Raw genomic sequence first — 21,571 nt, 5'->3', positions numbered from 1 at the left:
TTAGCTGGCAGGTCTCCACAGTCCCTGAAGGAGGACGATTGGCAACAGAAATCTATAAAGGGAGAGGAGCTGCATGATTTGCTTTCTTTAGCCGTTTTTATTAACTTCATTAGAGGCACATCTCCCTGCCGTGGGAGTTTAATGCTTCATGGAGAATCCTGTTTTCATCAATATAAAGAAGCATTCCCCTCTAAGGGCATTCAGTGCAAAGGCGAGTGCAAGAGCTCTGTGTTTGGGAAGCTCTGCATTTTCCTCTGGCCAGTGCTCTCTTGAGCTCCTTCCATGTAAAATTAATGCCATGTTTACAGTTGCTCGGTAATGCTGTTATGTGTTACTGTGTGCCTGGTGCTCATATCAGTCAGTTTGCTGAGTTTAACTGAATCTTGGAAACATCTTCTGGGGAAAAGTGGATTTAAATTACCCGGGCAATGTGAGGAAGGTGGTCAGGCAGGCAGTCAAACCGTGGTTCCCAGCTTCAGGAGAGTTTCCACCACAGGAATGTGCCGAACGACCTTGGCATTCAAGCCTGGACACTAACCAGATTCCAGTGGTTAAAAAAAGACATGGGAGTTCATTAGCTGGATTCTCAGACAACAGCCTGGTTCATGTCCAACAGGGGACATGCCAGTGTCTGTCACAGCCTTGGGAGTGTACTGGGGAGCTTTACATTCATACAGTGCTGCCCGTTGTCTAATGCATAGCAGACGAGACTCTTAAAATGGTTAGAATACTTTCTCTTTGTAGCAACATTAGATTTTTCTAGACGTGTTAGGTTCCTTTTGCTGCTTGTAAATACAGACATAAGTAAGTTCATTGCGCTTGTTTTGCTAGTCACTGCCTTATAAAGATGCTTTTGCAATGTGACAAGTACATTTGTAATTGTACATTTGGCTTTACTAATGCCAAAAAAAAGTATGTGCGTATTCACACATTTCAAGACTGAGAATCTATTTTCAGTACGTCATGGGGAACGAGTATACAGACCTTTCCTGTTACCACGGAAGGGCTAGCACCAGAGCAGCCTTCCAGGAATGAAGTACTCCTCTATCCGCGGGTAGACATTTCTTGTTTTGTCATGCAGGAAATATTGATAAAAGGTTTTATTGCTGAAGTGATGATTTGGAATCTTTCTACAAGGGCCTGCATTGAAAAGTGCTGCTTAATTCAGCAGCAATTAGAGGAGAAACAAGTATTTCTCTTACTAAGTCTTTAGATCAATAGGTGAAGATTATACATAGGATTATGGTTCTCACATTTGCAAAGCAAAAAGGTAATAGAGGGAGAAAATTATTCAGGAAAGTACAGGATTTACAAAATATTTGTATCTGCATGTGTATCAGCAGCACTTAGAAGAGCTGCGATTATAACCACAGTAGTTTTAGTGAGATTTCTTTCTGGACAATATGCTAAATGTTTACTAAATTGAAATATTCATTACTTCAGTAGGAACCAGAACATAGAATCCCCCTTCTCCTCTCTGGGATCATTTAGGAAGGAAAACCAAAATATAAGCTGTTTCAAATAGAATTAAATTCTGATTATCTTCACCATTGCTAGTAAGTGTGGAAACCTGGAGTAGCTGGCTGGCAGGACACCATGCTATTTGTCCTATTTGATTAGGAGTATGTACTTCAGCGTAATAATATCTAATATACATTAGTGAGCTGTGCAAAAACAGAAATGAAAAAAAGATCTGAAACTGATTACAGTCATTGTCAGCCTAAACTTCAAGGCACAAGGTTGTTTCTGGGAGGAGGATATTAGACAGTGTAATCACAGTCTAATGGTTGCATATACCGCTGTGATTCTGGAGAGCTGGGGAGGTAGATAAGGAACTAAAGAAATCTCGTATGCATCTTTTAATGCCATCTCTGCTAACTGGTAAAAGCAAATAGGAAGAAGAGAAGTATAAAGTGGTGCAGAATATTGTGTTCTTGTCGTAGATGAAACCTGGTATTGGTGATGCTGAAGTAAGTAGCAAAGTAACTGCAATTTTAATGTTCTGATCCTTTCAGCCACTTTTCCTGCTCAGATCTTTGAGACATCACATTCTTCAGTTCTTTTAAAAGGAAATTATTTCATGGTGTGCCTGATAACCACAATAAGATCTCTTTAAGCATTTAAAAATAAGGTAAAAATCTATATATGTACTTAAATAATTTAAATTGAGGGTGGAATTTTGTTGTAACTTTAACAGAATATACAGTCTCTTTATTTGCCTTTTTTTTTAATGTTCAAGGGGGAAAAAGACATACTTTATTTTTTGACTGAATCTAATGCCTGAACAATTAAGGTCCTTTGTATATTGTAACTTCATTTTAGGTCTAAATTAATGAGCAGAGCAACATGATGATCTAAACTGAAACTATTTACATTCCTTTAGGGTAATTACTTTGGAATTACTATTAATAGCTTAAACTCATTGTATCTACTCAACCAGTGGCAAATTCTGAATGCTTGAAAGGAAGGACAAAATAAACTCCTAGTCAGTCCTGCTATGAAGTGAATGTATTCTGACTCTGGAAACATTGAGTTTATATGCTGAAGACAAAATCTGTTGGAGACATCCAGCACAAAATAGGATTTTAAAGCAGGACTAGTTTGAAATATGGTTTGTACATTTGTTCTCTGCTTGTTCATTTGTATTGCACTTTGCTGCTAAACACTGCTTCCAGATCTTACTCTAAGTTACTATTTAAAAGGCATTCTGGTGGAGAATGATAAAGAGACAGATGCTGGCAGCTGTTTGGGTTTCTTGTTCTAACAACTACTTCAGATGCTATAGCACTGAGGTAACCGGAATAGAAAAGCAAAGTGATGCTTGAGCTACAGCTTTTCCAAATGCTGGTTTGTGTCAGGAGGAGATAGATAGAAAAGCGAAGGAAAAAAATTGTCAGCGTGTATAGGAGAATTGTCAGTCTCTAGTCGGTGTGCTTAGAGTATGTGGGTAATTCCTGCAGCGTTTCTCTCTCTCCTCTTACAAAATGTGTGTTGGAGAGTCCTTTATTGCCCAAGGGACCCTGCTGCTAATTAGCTTCTTCAGCTGCTCATCTGTTCAGGGACCAGATGGAAAGATGTCCGTGCCTCACCAGGGGGGTAGTCCTGGGGTGGTGTGGCAGCAGGGGCAGGGCATGGTCCTGGCGCTCTCCTCGGCCAAGGGAATCTGAGCAGAGGGGATGCTTCACCAGAGAGCATGAGCGTGCAGGGAGCTGCTGCTGGGAGTCAGCTGGGGATTTCCCCTTCTGCATTGGAGCCAAAGCAAAAGGAACTGACTCATATTTGGGAGCATGTGGATTCTTTTTCTGAGATGGGAATGTTTCCGATAGTTGTTCTTCACATATATTCCACTATTGCCTCTGAAGTTTGGATTTAAATAAAAATACTTAGTGAAAATTGTCTCAGCAGATTCTTTTCGGGTTTAGAAATTTAGAAATGGGTTTACTAAATTTAAATTTTCTCTATTTTGTGGGTGGAGAATAATTTTGAAAGATGCATATGGTTGGGGATTTTTATTGATAAAAGAATATTCAGCAGGGTCAAACCCAGTCCTCGGTGCAGCAGCTTGTATCTTTAACAGCATCCCTAACCTAAATCTTACACACCTTTATTCCATAATAAGTAACTCTTCAATAATCACATCATCTGATGGAGTAAAGTTGTGATATCTTCCCTTCTTAAAGGGATGAAGTTTTCAGAGTGTGGGTTTTTTTTTCTTTTTGAGGGAAAATATATTAATACATTTCTGCATTGTGACTGTTGAATAATTCAATGTTTGATGAGTTTAATTCATATAAATTATTGTATGTGCTGTCTGCATGTGTGGTTCATTTCCTTGAGAATGGAGGCAGTAACATCAATCCCCCACTGGCACGAGATTAGCTGGAATTATTGATTCATTTGATTTAGTCGTGACCTTGTTTTAACTCAGCTTGTTGGTTAGTACAGGCTAGGAAACGGGCAGTCTGTTGGATGGCAGGTCGTACTTCTGAACAGCCGCACTTTGGGCACCACTTCTTGCCTGTAGGATGTATAGACTTTCTTTTTTCCTGTAGCTTTCCACAGCTGTCACATTAGCTTTGCACAGATGATAATGAGAGATGAGTTTGAGGTTCTGCGTGATTATTTAGTTGTTCAGACCTGTGATTCAGATGATGTATGTTCCCATTTAGCATATTTTCTTGGCAAAATAACGGTTGTTAAAAAGCACTTATTTATGTAAAGTTCTTTTTAGTTGTCAGAGGCCATGGAAAATAGATAATTACTTTGATTTCTGCTGAGTTCTTCTACTGCCAGATCCCAAACTTTGAGTTTCATGTAACAATGAAGACTTTGGTACCCAGTGTTTATAAATGTCATAAATTAGAGATAGTGTAGCCACTTCATTTCTGTGATTTATAAAATTCCTTCGTTTGGGCATAGGTACTGCACTTGCATGCACAAATCACAGCAGAGCAACAGTCTATGCTACGTGCTCACTCTCACAAATCAGGTGTGAAATCTTGTTGTAAGTGGTCTCACAGTATGACTGAAATGTCCTTGGGGCTCCGTTTTCCGTTATGACGTTAATGATTTCCGGTGGATTTTAGGGCTGATAGTAGAGGAATCATTTGTTGGATAGCTCCGTTGATTTAATTCAGAGCCTCCCCAGTACAGTGTGTGTGGGCAGGGATGCGGTGCTTCATTCCCCTTCTGAAGCACCAGTTTCTCTGAGCTTTTTAGGACAGAGCTATTGCCACCTACTGGAATCAGGGAAAAAGTCCTTTTTAAAAATACCTTTCCATCATCTATTTAAAACAGTGAACACAATATCTCAAATTTTTAGTCTGGGTAGATTTCAGTTGTAATGGCAGAAATCCAGTTGCTGACAATAGTTAAAAAGTAATATTTGTGTCTAATTTGCTGTTACAGAAATTGAATGTAATGGTTCAAGTTTGCCAAAAGGATTTTGTTAGAACTGTTAAAATTTAAACTTTATATGAACGTCAATAACTAGAAATTATATAGAGCAGCGAAGCACTAAAAAAGGTATGCTAATAGATGTAATACTGATCTGCATGTTAAACTCCTTGACCCTACTTCTTTTTGTCTCAGGTTCAACAAAAAAAGCAAATTCAGAAAATTATTTTTGCCCCCCCCCCCCCCCCTTTTGATTTCAATGGAAATTTCGGAGGGATAAATATTTTGCTCCCTCTTCACTTCCCATTGACATATGTGGTTGATTGTGATTTTAAGGTTTTAAGAACTCTATAGGAAATCATTTCTGCACAGTGACAGTTTGGCAGGCTCTGTAAGGCGCAGGGGCTGCCGAGTGGTATAAGCAATAAACGAACTAGCTTTAAAATCTCCGCAGTGTGCCTGCAGCAGCAGAGCCAGACCTGGGCTGCCTGCCGGGCGCTCTGCTTGCTGGGCAGGCAGCCTTTTGGGGGCTTTGGGACTGGAACTTGGCAAATGAGTTATTGGGATGATGAATTGAATGGGTAATGCTCACCATTCAGTGCCACATCTGGTAACTTGTTGTAATTGTGTCAGCATGTCCCATCTGTGTTTTGAGTTCGGGGTTTGGGTGGGATTTGCTTTGTTTTTCTAAATGGAACTATAAAATCTCACCATTCTCTACTGACTTCATATACATGAAATTACATTTTTTAAAGTACCTTTGTACAGCTAAAACTTTGGGATAATTAAAAGTAATACTTATTTCAGTTTCTTTATTGTTTTCTGGAGTGTTTGGAAGCATTCAGAAAAACAGGATTTTGACACTGAAATAGAAGGTATCTCATTTGGAGGTTGAACTTCCAGTGGATATTTCTGCTAAGTTACCTTCACATTGAATTACAATAACAACCACCTTGCTTTCTTTGTCTTCGGGCTTTTTTGACCATGGGCTTAGAGTTACTGTAGGCAACTGTAACTCAGGTGATGCTTTTGAGATGCTAATGTTGGTCCTTTGATAATTAGTGACACATGGTAAAGAGCACAAGCATCAGTAAAGGTTACTTGTAAGTGCAAGTAAGAGTAAGACGTCTGGATAGAGTTTATTTTACTCAGCTTCAGGTGTCTAAATTTTTTACCATGAGCAGTCTTGTAGTTCCTTGGTGGAGTAAAAGATGGCGTCCTTATTGTTCCTCATTTGCAGCTGTCCTTTGCCTGTTTTTCATAGAATAGACTTTATTACATCATGCCAGCAATTCTTGCACACTGTTCTGGTAATAATACTTTAATTAATATTAAAATACTGATACTTATAATTATTGAGCCCTACACTCAGTCCTTTCTACGTGTATTCGTTGAGGTGATCTGTCTTCATATAGCATAGGAAGGAAGTGTCTCCTGGGAAAATTGATACTTCTACAGTGAATAGGCAACTGTTTGATATTTCTGTTGTAACCAAAAGAACTTTAGAAATGCTAATTGTCAAGTACATTAAATGTAAAATCAGGTGAAAAAATAAACGAGATTAAATTTTAGGTAGAGATTTATTTTATAGTAAACTTACATGAAATTCTAAAATGCTGCATTTGACATCATAATCTTCAGAGCAATTTGTTTCAGTAATTTGATTATTAAGTATTCATGCTGCAAGGAGATACAATCAGAAAGACTAAATGCTTTTAGATCTGGAAACAGAAACTAGAAATTCTCCAATTCAATTACCCTAGTTCTGTCAGTAATTTTGTTGGAGCCTGGGGCTCCGTCCGTAATCTCCCAAACATGTCAGAGCAGGGATGACCCAGAACTTCCACACAAAAACGCTGGGTGCAGCAGAACCACTCCAGTCCAGGGAAAGACCTGGAGCGCTGAGCTACAGAAAGGGGTTTGCACACAACTGGAATATTTAATATGCTAGTCTACCACAGATGCTAATGCCAGTCTGTCTTTAACAAAAAATACCTGAGAGAGTCCTATGTTTATGAGCATTTTTGTCCTGGAAGAGCTCTAATAGAACGAAGCCTCCTGCCTGACTACAGGCACCTGTGAGTAATAGAGAGTGACCACATCTGTCTGGTTTTCAGTGGAAAGTGTCGTGTGGCACAGGTTAGCTCTGGGAGCACCCCTGGTGTGACTGGTAGCCACCTCCCAGTTAACACTCATCACTGAGATCCTCCAAAGGTTTGTCTGTCAGAAGAAATGGCCAAATCATTAATAAGCACTCTCTCCTCTCCTTTAGAGAAATAAGGGCAACTGGCAATGACTGGATGAAGGCACGGGTGTGTATGCATGCTCATTGCTGAAGCTGGTTGTTCCAAAAGTGAACCATTTCTGTATAACCACAGAAAAGCCACTAAACGAACTTTAAAGCTCATTCTGGGGTCACAGGGAGTCCATGAATCTTTCTCAACCCTGACAGCTGCTGGGAGGGAAATAATAGCTCATTCTGTATCCAGAGTGCCTCTGAGCTACCTTTTTGCTCGTTGTCATGCAGAGATAGCTTTGTGCTCGCATTCTTCAAAATTTGTGAAATGGCATCTGTTTCACAAGCAATTAAATATTCCCAGATGCCATTTCTTGTGCGGACTTGCCGAGTGCCTGCGCTCATGCTGCGGCACGAGATGTTTCTTTTCTGTTTGTGCTTGATTGAAGGGAGGATTTGCAGCAGTCACCAAGGCGGTGGTGGCAATAATTCAATAATTCTCTTATCCCACCAACTGCTGTGCATGCAAGTCACATCGCTGAGGCACAGCCCCATCACACGTGTCACATCTCCATCCAGACCTGCACAGGGGTGTGTGATGCTTTAGGTGTTCTAGCAGTAGGTCTTGCCCTCTACCACATCATACTCTGGGTTCCCCAGCATAAGACAGACATGGAGCAGCTCGAGCGGGTACAGAGGAGGGCCACGAAGATGACCAGGGGGCTGGAGCACCTTCCCTGTGAGACCAGACTGAGAGAGTTGGGGTTGTTCAGCCTGGAGAAGAGAAGGCTCCGGGGAGACCTTATAGTGGCCTTCCAGTACTTAAAGGGGGCCTGCAGGAAAGGTGGGGAGGGACTCTTGATCAGGGAGTGTAGTGATAGGACCAGGGGTAACAGTTTCGAACTGAAAGAGGGGAGATTTTGATTAGATATTAGGAAGAAGTTCTTTACCGTGAGACTGGTGAGACACTGGAACAGGTTGCCCAGAGAAGCTGTGGCTGCCCCCTCCCTGGCAGTGTTCAAGGCCAGGTTGGATGGGGCTTTGAGCAACCTGGTCTAGTGGAAGGGGGGTTGGAACTAGGTGGTCTTTAAAGTCCCTTCCAACCCAAACCATTCTATGATGCTATGTTCATGGCATTTTCTCCACTCCGCCTGGTAGTATGCAGTGGTTTTCTTCTATTTCTTTATACTACTGTAGTACTAAAATATCTATTGATCATGACAAAGGCTTCAAAATGTTGGGCAGTGTCACCTCCATTGTATTTACCCAGATTTCTAGGTGTTCTTTGCTGATCTGCATCTTGGCGAAGTTCTTCAAGAGTCAATAGTACTTGAAAGAAAGAATTAGTGAAAACTACAGCATTTAACCAATTGAAATTTTTCAGTATGAGAATTAGGACCAAGCTAACTGTTTCTCTGTCTCTTAACTGGATCTTGCTTTTTGTGAGGATTGGCTTAGACTTTTTTAAATACAGCACTGGAATGTGGGAGGCTTCATGACTTGCTGATGGCATCTTACTGGAGCCCACCTCTGTGTTTATAAAAGGGTCAGAATTCTCATGCACATCAGTACTTTAGAAGCCACAAGGAACAGTAAAATCTGTCTTAAAGGAGGAACAAAAGAGGTATAAGATTTAGGGTTGTTCAAGGACACAAACAAACAAAGTTTTGTGATGAGAGGTGAAATTTCAGTGGACCAGCAGGCACAACCTCTTGTAGAGGCACAGACTTCAGCAACAGGATATGCCTGTCAATAAAAGAGACAAATCCAAGTTTTATGTGCATACTAAGAATATTCAATAAGGACTGTCAGATAGTTTAGTGCTTGTTAAACACTGCATAGTTATTTTTATTTGTTTGAGACCAGGCTTTGTATTCTTCAAGTAAAAAAGCACGAAAAATTACTGAAGGTCTTGGTCTTGAAAGTACACAGGTGTAAGTTGTCTGTAAACCATTGGAGTACATTCCTGAGAGGGGGAAAAAGGGGGGAAAGCTTCTATTGCCTACTGTTGCCTTCTAAGCCTTACCTGAAATGATGCATTCTTTCATTGCTGCTTTTTCATACTTTTTGTTAGCTTGTAAATACACAGAATGATCTTTAAAGTTGCAAAAATACATTCTTGTGTCTTCTCAAGAAAATACATAGCAGATGTGGGATTTGCCTCTCCTTTAATGTTACCTTGCTGTAACTTCAACCTTGTATGATGTCTGGTTCCAGTGAAGCTTCCTCTGATATTTTGGGGAAGTATTTTCTGCAGCTAAATATCAACATGTCAGGCTAGTAAGTGAGTCATACTTGAAATTGAGAAAAAGCTCTTCAGAATATATATAATAAAAAAACCCTTCTGTCTTTACAAAAAAAAAAAAAAGGTATCTTTAAGCTATTTACTCAGTTTTATGAAGAATCTGTCTAAAAATAATTACCAGACTGTACTCTTGTTTATTTGTGATATGCATTGGTGTTTGAGTCTCCATTTAGAATTGTCACTTACTGCTGTTGGTGTCACTGAATTTTACAGTTTTGATCTTTAAAGTAGTCTTCTGAGTATACATAATAAACCCATTTTTGTCATGGCTTCTTAACTTGAGAGTACTGCATCTAATTTTTAGAGCTGTGATTTCAACCTGTGAACCTCTTAGCTGACTGTAACCAAGTTTTCTGCTGACTTTTTGTTGAGTATAGGCTTAGATTTGGATATAAATGGATATAGATTGAACCTCTGTGCACTCAGTTTGTGCAGTAATATATTTAGATATTTGAAGGGTTTATTTAAACTATTTTTATCAGATACTCATTTTTTTGAATCTATACATAAATATTTTTAATAATCCTTTTGCTGAAAACAGTGCAAAAAGATCCTTTTTAACAAAAAACAAACAAACAAATTATGATGTTTCTGTTCCTTTCTTTTTGTCTCATTCCATTTCTTTGTTGAAAATTGGGGCAATTTTGAAGTTTTTTACAAAAAATAATTGAAAGAAATAAGCCATAGTCCTTCTTTTTTTTTTTCCTTAGCTGAACACCTAATTTTGTACCTGGAAGTGTCCAGTGGTAGAAAGAAACACAAAATACCACATTTTGAAACCATGACCTATTGTCTAATGATTTAAGTAGTTAAAATGATCATAGGTAGAAATGCATGAAGGACAGTGATATTCCGCTAAGATGCTTATGCTCAAAACTAATTAAGATTTTGCATTTTGATCAGCTTTTAATTTGAATTCTGCCCATTAAAATTCTGTAGGGTATGACTGCTAGTTGTTTGTTAAGTGAACAGATTATTATTTTTCATAGTCATATGACCTCTTACAAGTTTATGCATTATTAATATAATATTTGAAATATTTATTATTTCCTCATGATTATGAAATCTTACAGTGTAATTTTTACTAGTAAACTTTAATTTGTAGGGGGTTAAAGCACGTCATCCTGTCCAGTCAGGATCAGAATTAGGACTAGGATAGGGCACTCTGTAGAGCACAGAGCTGTCAGATGTTTCCTGACACTTTTTATTACCACCTGATACTTTGCAAGAGTAGGAAAAAGCTTGGGAATAAAAATACATCAATATATGTGTAGTGTGATTAAGGTAATTATATGTCCTATAAAGAAAAACAGGTATTTGCTTATTTCTGCTCCCAGCTTGTAAGTGTGGTGTAGCTGGGACTGGTTTACACATGTACCTACTGGGTGCTGCCCGCTGTTGTGAAGCGTCAGATGGTTGCGCTATAACACTAGATATAAACGTTATTCTGCCTTTTCCTGGTTTGAGTTCATTTCTCAAGGTAAGGAGAGCATGAAAGATGATGAGAGAAGTTTGTCAGATAGTGTTCTGGTAGTAGCAGAGATTTGTCTCTTCCCTCCTGGCAGATATGATGAAAATGAAGCTTGAAACACTTGCAGTGTGACAGCAGAGTGGAAAATTGTAGCCAATGGCCTGGGGGTGGCCAGCAGGACTCGGAAGGCACTAGTACAGGATAAAAGAAGTCTAATGCAGTAGCAGGCTGAACTTTGAGAGGACAGGAATAGGATACAGCAATATGAAGGAGAACCTTCAGTCCAGAAACAAATGGAAAAATGAACTTCTTTCATCAGGAGATTAAAGTTAGCTAATCACATGAAAGCTGTTTGCTCAGACCCACAGCTAATGAATGTCCTAACTGGCACTCTCAGAGAGCTGAGCTTCATCCTTTGGCAAGAGACACAGCAACTATGTTGTCCACCCTTCAGAATCCGCTAATATGTGGTTACAAAAATACTGAAACATCCAGAAAGGCAAACAGTTAAGAACCCCTTTGCTGTGATTAATATTGGACAACTATTTGTCATGGGGAAAAATTGCTCCTGTTTTCAGTCATTTAGTAGACTATTCCTCGGTCTATTCAAATTGAGTAACAGCTCCAGCACTCTGAATTTACTGGGCAAATTCAGATGCAGTTGCAAAGCTGAAATTTCTCCATGTGGGAGAATGCAAGTGTTTGAATTCAAACATTCTATAAAGATTTTTAGCTAAATAAAAAATAATGTAAAAAAAAAAAATTATGTTCATCTGTGACCAGGTACCTGGGAACAGAGGTAAATCAGAAGAGTGTACTAAGTCTCATGCAGGTGTGCGTTCTGACATGATGGAGAATCATAGAATCATTTAGGTTGGAAAAGACCTTTAAGATCCTTGAGTCCAACTGTAAACCTAACAGTGTCAAGCCCACCACTAAACCATGTCCCTAAGCACCACATCTACACATCTTCTAAATACCTGCAGGGATGGTGACTCCACCACTTCCCTGGGCAGCCTGTTCCAATGCTTAACAGCCCTTTCAGTGAAGAAATTTTTCCTAGTGTCCAATCTAAACCTCCCCTGGCACAACTTGAGGCCATTTCCTCTGGTTCTATCGCTTGTTACTTGGGAGAAGAAACCAACACCCACCTCACTACAACCTCCTTTCAGGTAGTTGGAGAGAGCAATAAGGGCTCCCCTCAGCCTCCTCTTCTTCAGACTAAACAACCCCAGTTCCCTCAGACACTCCCCAGAAGACCTGTTCTCCAGACCCTTCACCAGCTTCGTTGCCCTTCTCTGGACACGCTCCAGCACCTCAATGTCCTTCTTGTAGTGAGGGGCCCAAAACTGCACACAGTGTTTGAGGTGTGGCCTCACCCGTGCCCAGTACAGGGGCACGATCACCTCCCTACTCCTGCTGGCCATATCTGATACAGGCCAGGACGCTGTTGGCCACCTTGGCCACCTGGGCACACTGCTGGCTCATGTTCAGCCGGCTGTCAGCCAGCACCCGCAGGTCATTTTCCACCGGGATCTTTCCAGCCTCTCATCCCCAAGCCTGTAGCGCTGCGTGGGGTTGTTGTGACCCAGGTGCAGGACCCGGCACTTGGCGTTGTTGAACCTCATAACATTGGCCTCGGCCCATTGTTCCAGCCTGTCCAGATCCCTCTGCAGAGCCTTCCTACCCTCAACCACATCAACACTCCCGCCCAACTTGGTGTCATCTGCAACCTTACTGCAGGTGCACTTGATCCCCTCATCCCGATCATTGATAACGATATTAAACAGAACTGGCTCCAGTACTGAGCCCTGGCGAACACCACTTGTGACCAGCTGCCAACTGGATTTAACTCCATTCACTGCAACTCTTTGGACCCTGCCATCCAGCTGGTTGTTTACCCAGCGAAGAGCACACTTGTCTAAGCATGATGGAAGGCAGTTATGTCTTAGAAATAGGTATTTCTGTGAAGTAATTATTTCAGTAAGGTCTTCTACTTGGGCAAATGAAACATTAAGTAATTTTTTAATTTAATAATGTATATGAGCTGTAGTGAAATATTCCTTGTGATTTGATTTTAGGAGATTTTAGCAGTCTGTTTCTTTTGTAAGAAAGAAGATAAAAGAAGGATCAGAAGATAACAGTCATTAAGGGAAAAGATGCTCGGTGTGAATAATTGACAGTTATTTCTATATATGTTATGTGCTGCAGATCTGTAAGAAATGCTGATTTAAATGTAAAACCTTATTAGAAATTCAGTTCTTACCCTGCACCACTCTAAACTCTTTGGCTCTGTAATGGGCAAAGCAACCAAGCTTCTGGGTTTGTGGGTTGGTTTTTTTTTAATGTATCTTTGAATATGTGCTTTCAGTTTCCCAGATGCAGAGTATGAAGTGCCAGGCATTCAGCTTGAGGAGAAGAATTTTCCTGTTGGTATTGTTCTAGCCCTAGTAGCTGCCACTAAACTTACTTGGCAAAGAAAGCGTTGCACAGAGAAAGGAACTGGCTCTGTGTTTTTAGTTTAAGATTTTTTGAAGTATTTTGGACGACGGCATTTACTATAGCTGTTATCCGTTAAAGTGTCCTGGTTTCTGTTCTTTGTGCAGGATATCATCCACAGCTCTATAGGTATAACGGATAGATCCTATAGCAGGGGGCCTCAGCATGATAAAGACTGCTTTTCAGTCATGTGCAAATGCATCAGCAATCTGCTGAGGTGCCATTTGCTTTCTTGCTGTGAACTAAACTATTTTTGCAAGTTTTTGAAGTGCGTGCTAATATTTTAAAAACTCTTTGCCAGTTATAGCAAAAGGCTTCAATGAGTGTCCCAAAACGTAGCTGGTATTTTTATGTAATGAAAGTTAAGGACTATCTAGCTGAATACCATGAAATTTTACGGTTACATTTTTTCAAGGCTGCATCTGTTTGTTCTTTTCTGTTTCAGTTGCCATCATCTGGCATAAGAAGCTTCATCTGCATATTTTTAGCAACATCTGGTTTAATGGATGAGTTATTTCTCCATGTAAACTACAAAGTCAAAGCCGTAGATGCAGACTTCTCCAGAGAGGCGTGGAGCTACAGTACATCTTCTCTGAGGCACAGAAGCCAGTAGCTAGGAAACTGTAAGAAAGCTTAGGAAGTGTTGATTCAGACATCAGTCAGGTTTAAATTAACCTGTTCGCCTTCAGGAAAGAGTTATGCTTTGCTCGGTACTTCAGATAGCATCTTACCATATGTATATATAAAAAACTAAGCACTGAAAGGAGCAGAAGTTTTTCTTTAAATCAGAATATACTGATTTATAGTGAAACCGTACGGTTTCACTGGTTTCTATGGTTGTGCTAATGTATTTTGAATGTATTTGGGTGGATTAGAGAGGCCACTTCATGGATAGGGTAGAGACAGTTTCCATAGTTTTCCGTAGTTACATGTCTGAGTACCACTAAATTATTACACAGTTGATCTACTACATGCTAAATTCTGTTCTTTAAGTAGTTTAAAGATAGATAGGGGTCTGTTGAGACAATTAAATATCTTTAGCAGAAAAAAGAGGGGCTTGAAGTTCTGAGAACTCAAATGTCAAGGTCCAGATTCTTCCACAGGATGGGTAATTGCTTGTGGATAAATAATCTTAGTTGTTCCCAAGCATCTTCCACAAAAATCTTTCTCAGTCCAAACAGCAGATACTCTAAATTATGTCTGTCTGGTCCTCTGTTCTTTCCATGCCCAGGCTTCTGGTGAACAGAATCAACAAGCTTGGCATAAATATATGCTGTTCGGTTGGATTGGCATGATATAAAAGTCAGCACTCTACACAGCAGATTTAAAAATCTCTTTAAAGGAGATTTTTTTAAATCCGATATATTACACAGGAGACTAAGTTGGTAAATTGTAGATTTTCATCATCCTTATAACCCAGACACAAAAATCTGGCATAAGAGCAGTCTTTAAGTAGTTTTACTCTTGTTAGAACAAAGAGACGCAGGATTAGTGGAACCGTGAATTAGTTCTAAAATCTTTCTGTACAATCAGCACCTGATGTTAAAGTTTGTCTCGGAGCAGAATGTGTAATTTTGAAATATGCCTGTTCTAACAAGCATTTTAAAGAGATGAATGATCACATTAGTGATTTTCTTTAGAAGTAATTTATTTCCTTAGCCTGATTTGATTTGAATTTTGACCTTTTAAGACGTTTGATCTAAATCCATTTAAGATGCTTCTGAAGGGCTTAAAAGACAAGGAGAAGTCAGCAGCTTTCATATTAAGAATATATGAACTGTTCAGAATGAAACATTTAATTCCCACAAAAGCCATATCTTTAGGGCTACAGTCCTCACTCTACAGCAAAGCAAAAATTAATGGAAATTTGAGAAGAAAATCAGCCTGGGTCTCTCTCTTGTGCTGTGCTCACTTGCCTGTACTATGTACTGCCCAGCCACTTCTCTACCTGTGGTTTTCAGTGTTGCACTTGAGAATTATTCTACAGCCAAATTGGTGCAAGTATTAGGAAAATTTGGATTGATTATGAAGAAAATGGTCGTATCCTGTTTCACCCTCTTGTTATTAACAATAACATTCTAGACCACCCACACTTCTCTTATCTTCTTTTACGTGCCATATGAAGGTAATTTAAGGAGGTGGGGAGCAAAGCTTTATTTAGATCTTCTGAACTGCAGACCATATCTGATAAAGGATGGGTTCTGTGGTTGTGAAACCAACCATATGATGCCCATAATTTAGAAATCTACTGCTGTTCTGATTTATTTCCAGTCAGTCGAATTGTTCGCGTCAATTGCTGGAAGGTCGGGTTTTCACTAATTAGAACAGATGTGCATCCTAAATTATCTGTGGAAAATATGTAATGAAAGAAGTCCGTGGTCAAGATTTTCAGTGTAGCCCTATCATGTTTTCACTTTGGCAGTAATTTTAGAGGAAATGATGTGGTGTGTCCTCACTGTTTATACTGATATGACTATTACCCAGCATGCTGGTATTTATGAACTTTGCACTGGTACCCGACTGCATCATTTCACTTGTAAGCTGTTTACAGGGCGTTTTCCTCTTTGCATTTCAGTTTGTGAAGTGATGGGTAGTTGCTTATCCACTTTCCATCATAGATGCTCCTTTTGTGCAGGAAAAAATTCAGAATTTTATCTGGTAGTCCATTATACAGTAATTATTAATATATTCTTCAGCAAAATAGAATAGTAGTATAGCGGTAGAATTAGCACAGTAACAGAGCTTGAACAAATCCCCAGCCCTGAAGGAGTGTTATTTTTGGATGTTCCCACCATTGCAAGACTCCAGCAAATGCAGATATCTCTGCTTTTACTCTGTGTACCATGCTGGTTTACTACTGAAGGCTTAGCAAAGCAGAGCTTATTACTGCAAGGTTTCTGTTAAATCTAGTCTCGAGTGCTATTTTTCCTGTTTCAGTGCATTGAATCTGCTTTTTTGCAACAGAATTTCCTCTCCGTTACGGGCAGACAGCGGAGAATAGATGAGTGGGTTCAGCCATAGGAGGCTTTGGAGACATCTGTTTTTCCCTTGTATCATTTGTGTTCCACTCTGTCAAAAGTAGGACACATCTGGGGAAAGATGGTAGGGGAAGGAAAAATCCAGACCTCCCGGCGGTTGTGTCTGTATGAATCAGCAGGTTGGTTGGCGCTGATGGAGACGGATGCAAGATAATAAACCAAGTACATCTTTGTTTACAGTAGCGCTCGAGAGAAAGCGTGAGGCTCCTCTCTGAGGAGCTGCCGATCTGGCTGGGCAGAATGGAGAAACGAGTCTCAGCATTAAGATGTTTTAAAATGCTCATCAGCTTGTATTCATTACCGAACACCTGCAAATGAAATTAGAGTAACAGCGAAAGAAGCGGAAGTGGTGTGGGTGAAGTGGTGTGAAACTGAGCAATCCTGTCATCTCACAGCGGCGCAGATGCAGAGCGGGCAGCTACACGGGGCTGAGCAGGAGGTGGCAACGGGGTCACCAGGTGGTCAGTAATTATTCGTCCAAACGCCGTTTTCCTTAACGTGTAAGGAACAGCCAGTTAAAATATATGGATAGTTCTCCAACACATTTCAGTCTGCTGTATGTCTTGTACCTGGGACATAGCTCAAACCTGATTTGATCTGCACATGGTAAGGAGTGTGTAGAGCAGTAGGGAAGCATCAAGGTGGACACTGACAGGGAATGATCTGTCTCTCATGCTCATGACATAAAAGGAAATGCTGAGCTGAGCCATAACAGAGCAAAGTGACAGAAGGAGGAACCTGGGGCGATGCTTAGAAGCAAGATGAAGAAGTGACAAGGATGGCAGCAGTACTTTTGGCTGAGAGAAGGTGAAAAATCTCTGTCGTAGAAGCTGCAGGTATCTTACATGGATAGGTGCTCCAGTGGCCAGACAGGGGCTGAGGCTACAAGCCTGTTGTATCCAGGCACGAGGGACGTATCTTGAGAGGGATGTTGAGCTGGCCTGTTTGCTGTGTGTTTTACACCTCAAGGCTGAAAGTGAATCTGCATGCACTGGGTGAGATGGGCTTTCCGAGGGAGCACGACAAGGCAGGGCTGCGGCAGGGCGGAAAGGTACAGGCGCTGCCTGCTTCGCCCGCAGCACGCCCGGGGCTCGGCGTTTCTCTGGGGAGCGCTGGCTGCACTCGCTCAGGTGCTGCTCAAGTGCAAGGGGGAACTGCACATCTTACAGCTTACTGCCATTAAGGCAGCGTTGGGGTTTGGCTGGTGTTTCAGGCGTGTGTTTTTCCAGTATTTGTTGAGTTAACCTCTCTCTTTTAAATGTATTTGAACTTTGGATTTCCAGCTGTCCTGAAACTGGGTTTGGGACTTCGCAGTGATATCCTCCTCTAAATGTTGTCCTGTTGGTACCTCCCTGCCAACGTAAGGAAGATTTCTGCCCCAGGAGTGGTGGTGGGTTGGCCACTCGTGCTGAGCACATTCCTGTTCAACTTGGGGCTGACTGGTCATTTCTTAACAGAAAAGTTTGAGAACTGTTTTGTTGGAATTTGCTTTTGAAAGCCAACTGCAATGGTGGTAGGTCCTCTGAACGATTTCAGGGTGTCTGTTGCTCTGCCATCTCACCACTCATTGCCCAGCTGTCGCCTGTCGCGGGCATCTTGGTTTTCCTACTGTCAAGAGGGTCTTATCCTTCACGTAAGCGCTCAGCTGATCTGGAAATGGTAACCCCGACAGATGTTCAGCTCTCTGTGGTTTCTTCTCTTCAAGTAAATACCGTTGTTTGCCTATGAAAGGGTGGTGCCTGCCTAAGTCTTCTCCCTTAAAAGTACATGGTTTTTCAACTGTGGCAATTGATGTGGTTGCAGCTGAAAAGTTTCTCTAGTTACAGTTATGACTTGTCCCTTTAAACAAATGCTCATTTAAAAAAAAAGTTGCCAGTATTCCTTTAAAATATATTATAATGGTGGCAGTCAGATGGAAATACCTGATTTTATGCTTACTCCTTGAAAGATGTAATTTCCACATCGCCCTTGGAATAGAGACACTTTCAGTAGCTCAGGCATGGTTTTTCTCTGCTCTGATTCTTATTTTTACTGTCTGATTAGAAATGCTACTTTCTTCTAAATTATTTCACTGTGTAGAAAAGAAGTATATGCCTCTTCCTTATAACTTCACTTGACCTTGGCACACTCCATAGGCATTACTGATTACACCCAAAGTGTGCAGCATATACTTAGGTCATCAATGACATAAGGACTAACTTCCATTTGACCTTAAATCCTTGCGTGCAGCATCTTTAGCTCGAAGTCCTGCTGCTGCAGCTCTTTGTGCACTGTGTGATACTCATGTGAATGGTCTTGTTGGCTTTGGTGTGACCACTTGCGTAGTAAAGACTAGGCATTTGAAGTAGATCTGTAGATATAAGGCAAATGTTTAAATTCAGAAATGTTCTGCTGGTTACTCTTCCTGAGACCGGGCTTGGGAAAAAGCATGTTTCTGAATGTAGGGCTTGGCTCGATGATCTTGATAATTATCATTAACAGGGATGAATTTTCTTCAGCTTAATCGTACATTTGTCAGCTTTTTATAAGATATTACGTGCCATGTTTATATTGAGATGTCACCCATTTCCCTGAAGATTCTTTAATATGGCGGGTTTTGTTATTTTTCAGGTGTTCAAATGAAACAGTATTCAAAAAGGAAGATTTATTTTGGGCATACAATTTCTGCCCCACTCCATACTCTTGGACAGCACTTCTGGGCCTTATTTTATACTTGGTTTTCTTTGCACCTGGTAAGCAAATGTTTGTTTTCGCCTGCAGGTTAAAAAATCTTGAAGGTAAAATGTCAAATAGTGAGGCTACATGTTAAATTTGCTTTTGAGTCCAGCTGTTAAACTGAGATTCATCTTTTTTCCTACTTCTTAGGGATGGGTCCTATGCCATGGACTGTCAATTCTGAAATTTACCCACTTTGGGCTAGAAGTACAGGAAACGCTTGTTCCTCTGGAGTCAACTGGGTTTTCAATGTGCTCGTGTCACTGACATTTCTGCATACAGCCCAATATCTGACGTACTACGGTAAGAAACTGTGCATGCAGTGCTATCGTGGGCGCATAGGTGCTCTACTGATTCTGGGTCACTCGGTTTTGCTATGAAATGTTGTGGATTCTCAACCCACCATGGCTTAGTAAGACTATGGACCTGACACAACCCGCCTGCATCCCAGAGTTTGGTCCAGCTTTCATAAGAAACATTTCTTTCCGTCCCTAACTGAGAACTTAAGACAGTTGATTAAAACAGGGAAGCTGGCAAAAAAACACTTCTGACTTAAGGAAATATGCTGATTCCCACTTAAGATGACAGCACCTGCAATTTTCCAGTTTATGATGGCATCCAAGGCCGATGTCAGATGGTCCTTGCAGAAGTAGTTGTGTAAGATGCTACTGCCCCACTCCCTGTCTGCTGGAGCCTGCGGAGAGTTTGCCAGGTTACTGCTCAGCCACTCCAGTACAAGTCATTTAAATTACATTAAGCTGTTAGGGAGTTGATGTGACCTTCACATCATTACTAGTACAGAGCCTTTCAGCTCTACTTGTCATTCCTTTGAGTCATCAGTCTAGAAACACATGGCAGGTGAATGTTTGTTGGTCCTTTGGTAACTTCTCTGCCCCCCTAGGTAAGGTGGGTGGCAGGGAGAACGAGCTCTTTCTTACTGCTAATTGCCTCCACAGAGGACTTTTAAATAATAATTAGGTATAAGAGTCACAGGCATTGTTTTAATCTTGACTGTTTCTTTTTTGCTGAAGTTTGTCATTCGGGGGGGTTGTCTTACTGTGTCCTTCACTGGTAAGGTAAACTGAGAAAGATCTTGCCTTTCATATCTGTTTTTTTTATTGGGTCTGCAACCATTTAACTGCTGTTTATTTTAACAGCAGAATGACTTGTCTGAAAAATATGTGTGTTATCTTCCACATGAAATGAAATTGCTTTTGTTAATTTACTCCGTCGTGGAGCGATTCAGGAGAGCAGCCTTCTTCTTCACCCACGGCCCCGCAGCGTGTTGTTTTAATGGTGCCGCTCCAGCCATGGCTTTTACGCGCTGCTTTGATAGCTGCAGCTTGCTGCTCCTGCCGCTCCCTCTGCTCGGGAGCAGGGAAGGGACAGGGACTTCTGTAACCAACTGTGCGTGTTGTTTTACGTTGCAGGAGCCTTCTTCCTCTACGCGGGGTTTGCTGCTTTGGGACTGGCGTTCATCTACGGCTGCCTTCCTGAGACTAAAGGGAAAAAACTAGAGGAAATCGAATCTTTGTTTGAAAACAGGCTATGTACGTGTGGTATGTCAGATTCTGATGAAGGGAGGTATATCGAGTATATTCGGGTGAAGGGAAGTAATTACCATCTTTCTGACAATGATGCTTCTGATGTGGAATAATTTTCAGCTGCTGATGTATTTAATCATTTAAAAGCCTTCTGGGAGAAAAGCAGCTCTCTGATGACCTCACTGCCCTGCTTCTGGTCTGGTTCTCCTTTCTACTGTCTAGTTAGAAATGCCTTCATGTTCAAAAATGCTCCATTGGGGAGGAAATTCAATATGCTAGTGTTTTCTTGATAACTAAAAGCAATGGCTTCCAAAAGAGATTGAATTCCACGATTATGTGAATTCACCAAGTGTGTGCGACACTGCACCACCCTGAAGTATCTGGTAGGGTACCAGGTGAATACAGAAAGGCTGTCCTAGATGCTTAGTGGTTGTCCTTATCTTCAATACTGACAAAAGATAAAATAATAGGGTAGCTAATCAGAAAGCAGCCGGCATCTGTCGGATCCCCATCCTGTAGCAGCCTAGCAAATAGCTCTGCTCTGCAATGCAACAAATGATGAATGCATAAGGTGCTGTAACGGCAAGCATTTAAAAAGGTTTAACTGATTAGGAAAATACAAGTATCTGCTATATCTATCAGAGGGAACCTTTCCCAAATTTACCCTAAGAGAATTTCCATTTCAATTTATATGAGATAGCAAGTAAAGAGCCATAGTCACCTGGGTGGAGGTTCACTAGGGTGGTGTACGTCTGTGTTACACCAGGCTGTCTAGCCACTGCTGCTCTTGAGTACGTGTTTGTGAGAGAAACTGCCAAAATTAATGAACTAACAGCAGGAAAACCGGACTAAGCGTGTGGCCTCATG

The 21,571-nt window shown here is 40.9% G+C and overlaps 1 protein-coding gene across 1 annotated transcript in view; it reads left to right on the top strand.

The window, feature by feature from the left end:
* The window catches only part of SLC2A13 (solute carrier family 2 member 13), a 160,837-nt gene extending 140,020 nt beyond the window's left edge, over positions 1–20,817 (top strand). The window contains exons 8-10 of the mRNA XM_086473937.1: positions 19,056–19,177; positions 19,311–19,463; positions 20,591–20,817. Coding sequence (XP_086330063.1) covers positions 19,056–19,177; positions 19,311–19,463; positions 20,591–20,817 — 502 coding nt within the window. The remainder of the gene's footprint in view (positions 1–19,055; positions 19,178–19,310; positions 19,464–20,590) is intronic.
* Positions 20,818–21,571: the final 754 nt, after the last annotated feature.

This window comes from Leptosomus discolor, chromosome 1 (assembly GCF_034619465.1).
Source record: "Leptosomus discolor isolate bLepDis1 chromosome 1, bLepDis1.hap2, whole genome shotgun sequence".
Taxonomy (NCBI): domain Eukaryota; kingdom Metazoa; phylum Chordata; class Aves; order Leptosomiformes; family Leptosomidae; genus Leptosomus; species Leptosomus discolor.
The sequence above is the reverse complement of the archived record's forward strand: the minus strand, read 5'-3'. Positions and strand labels throughout refer to the sequence as shown.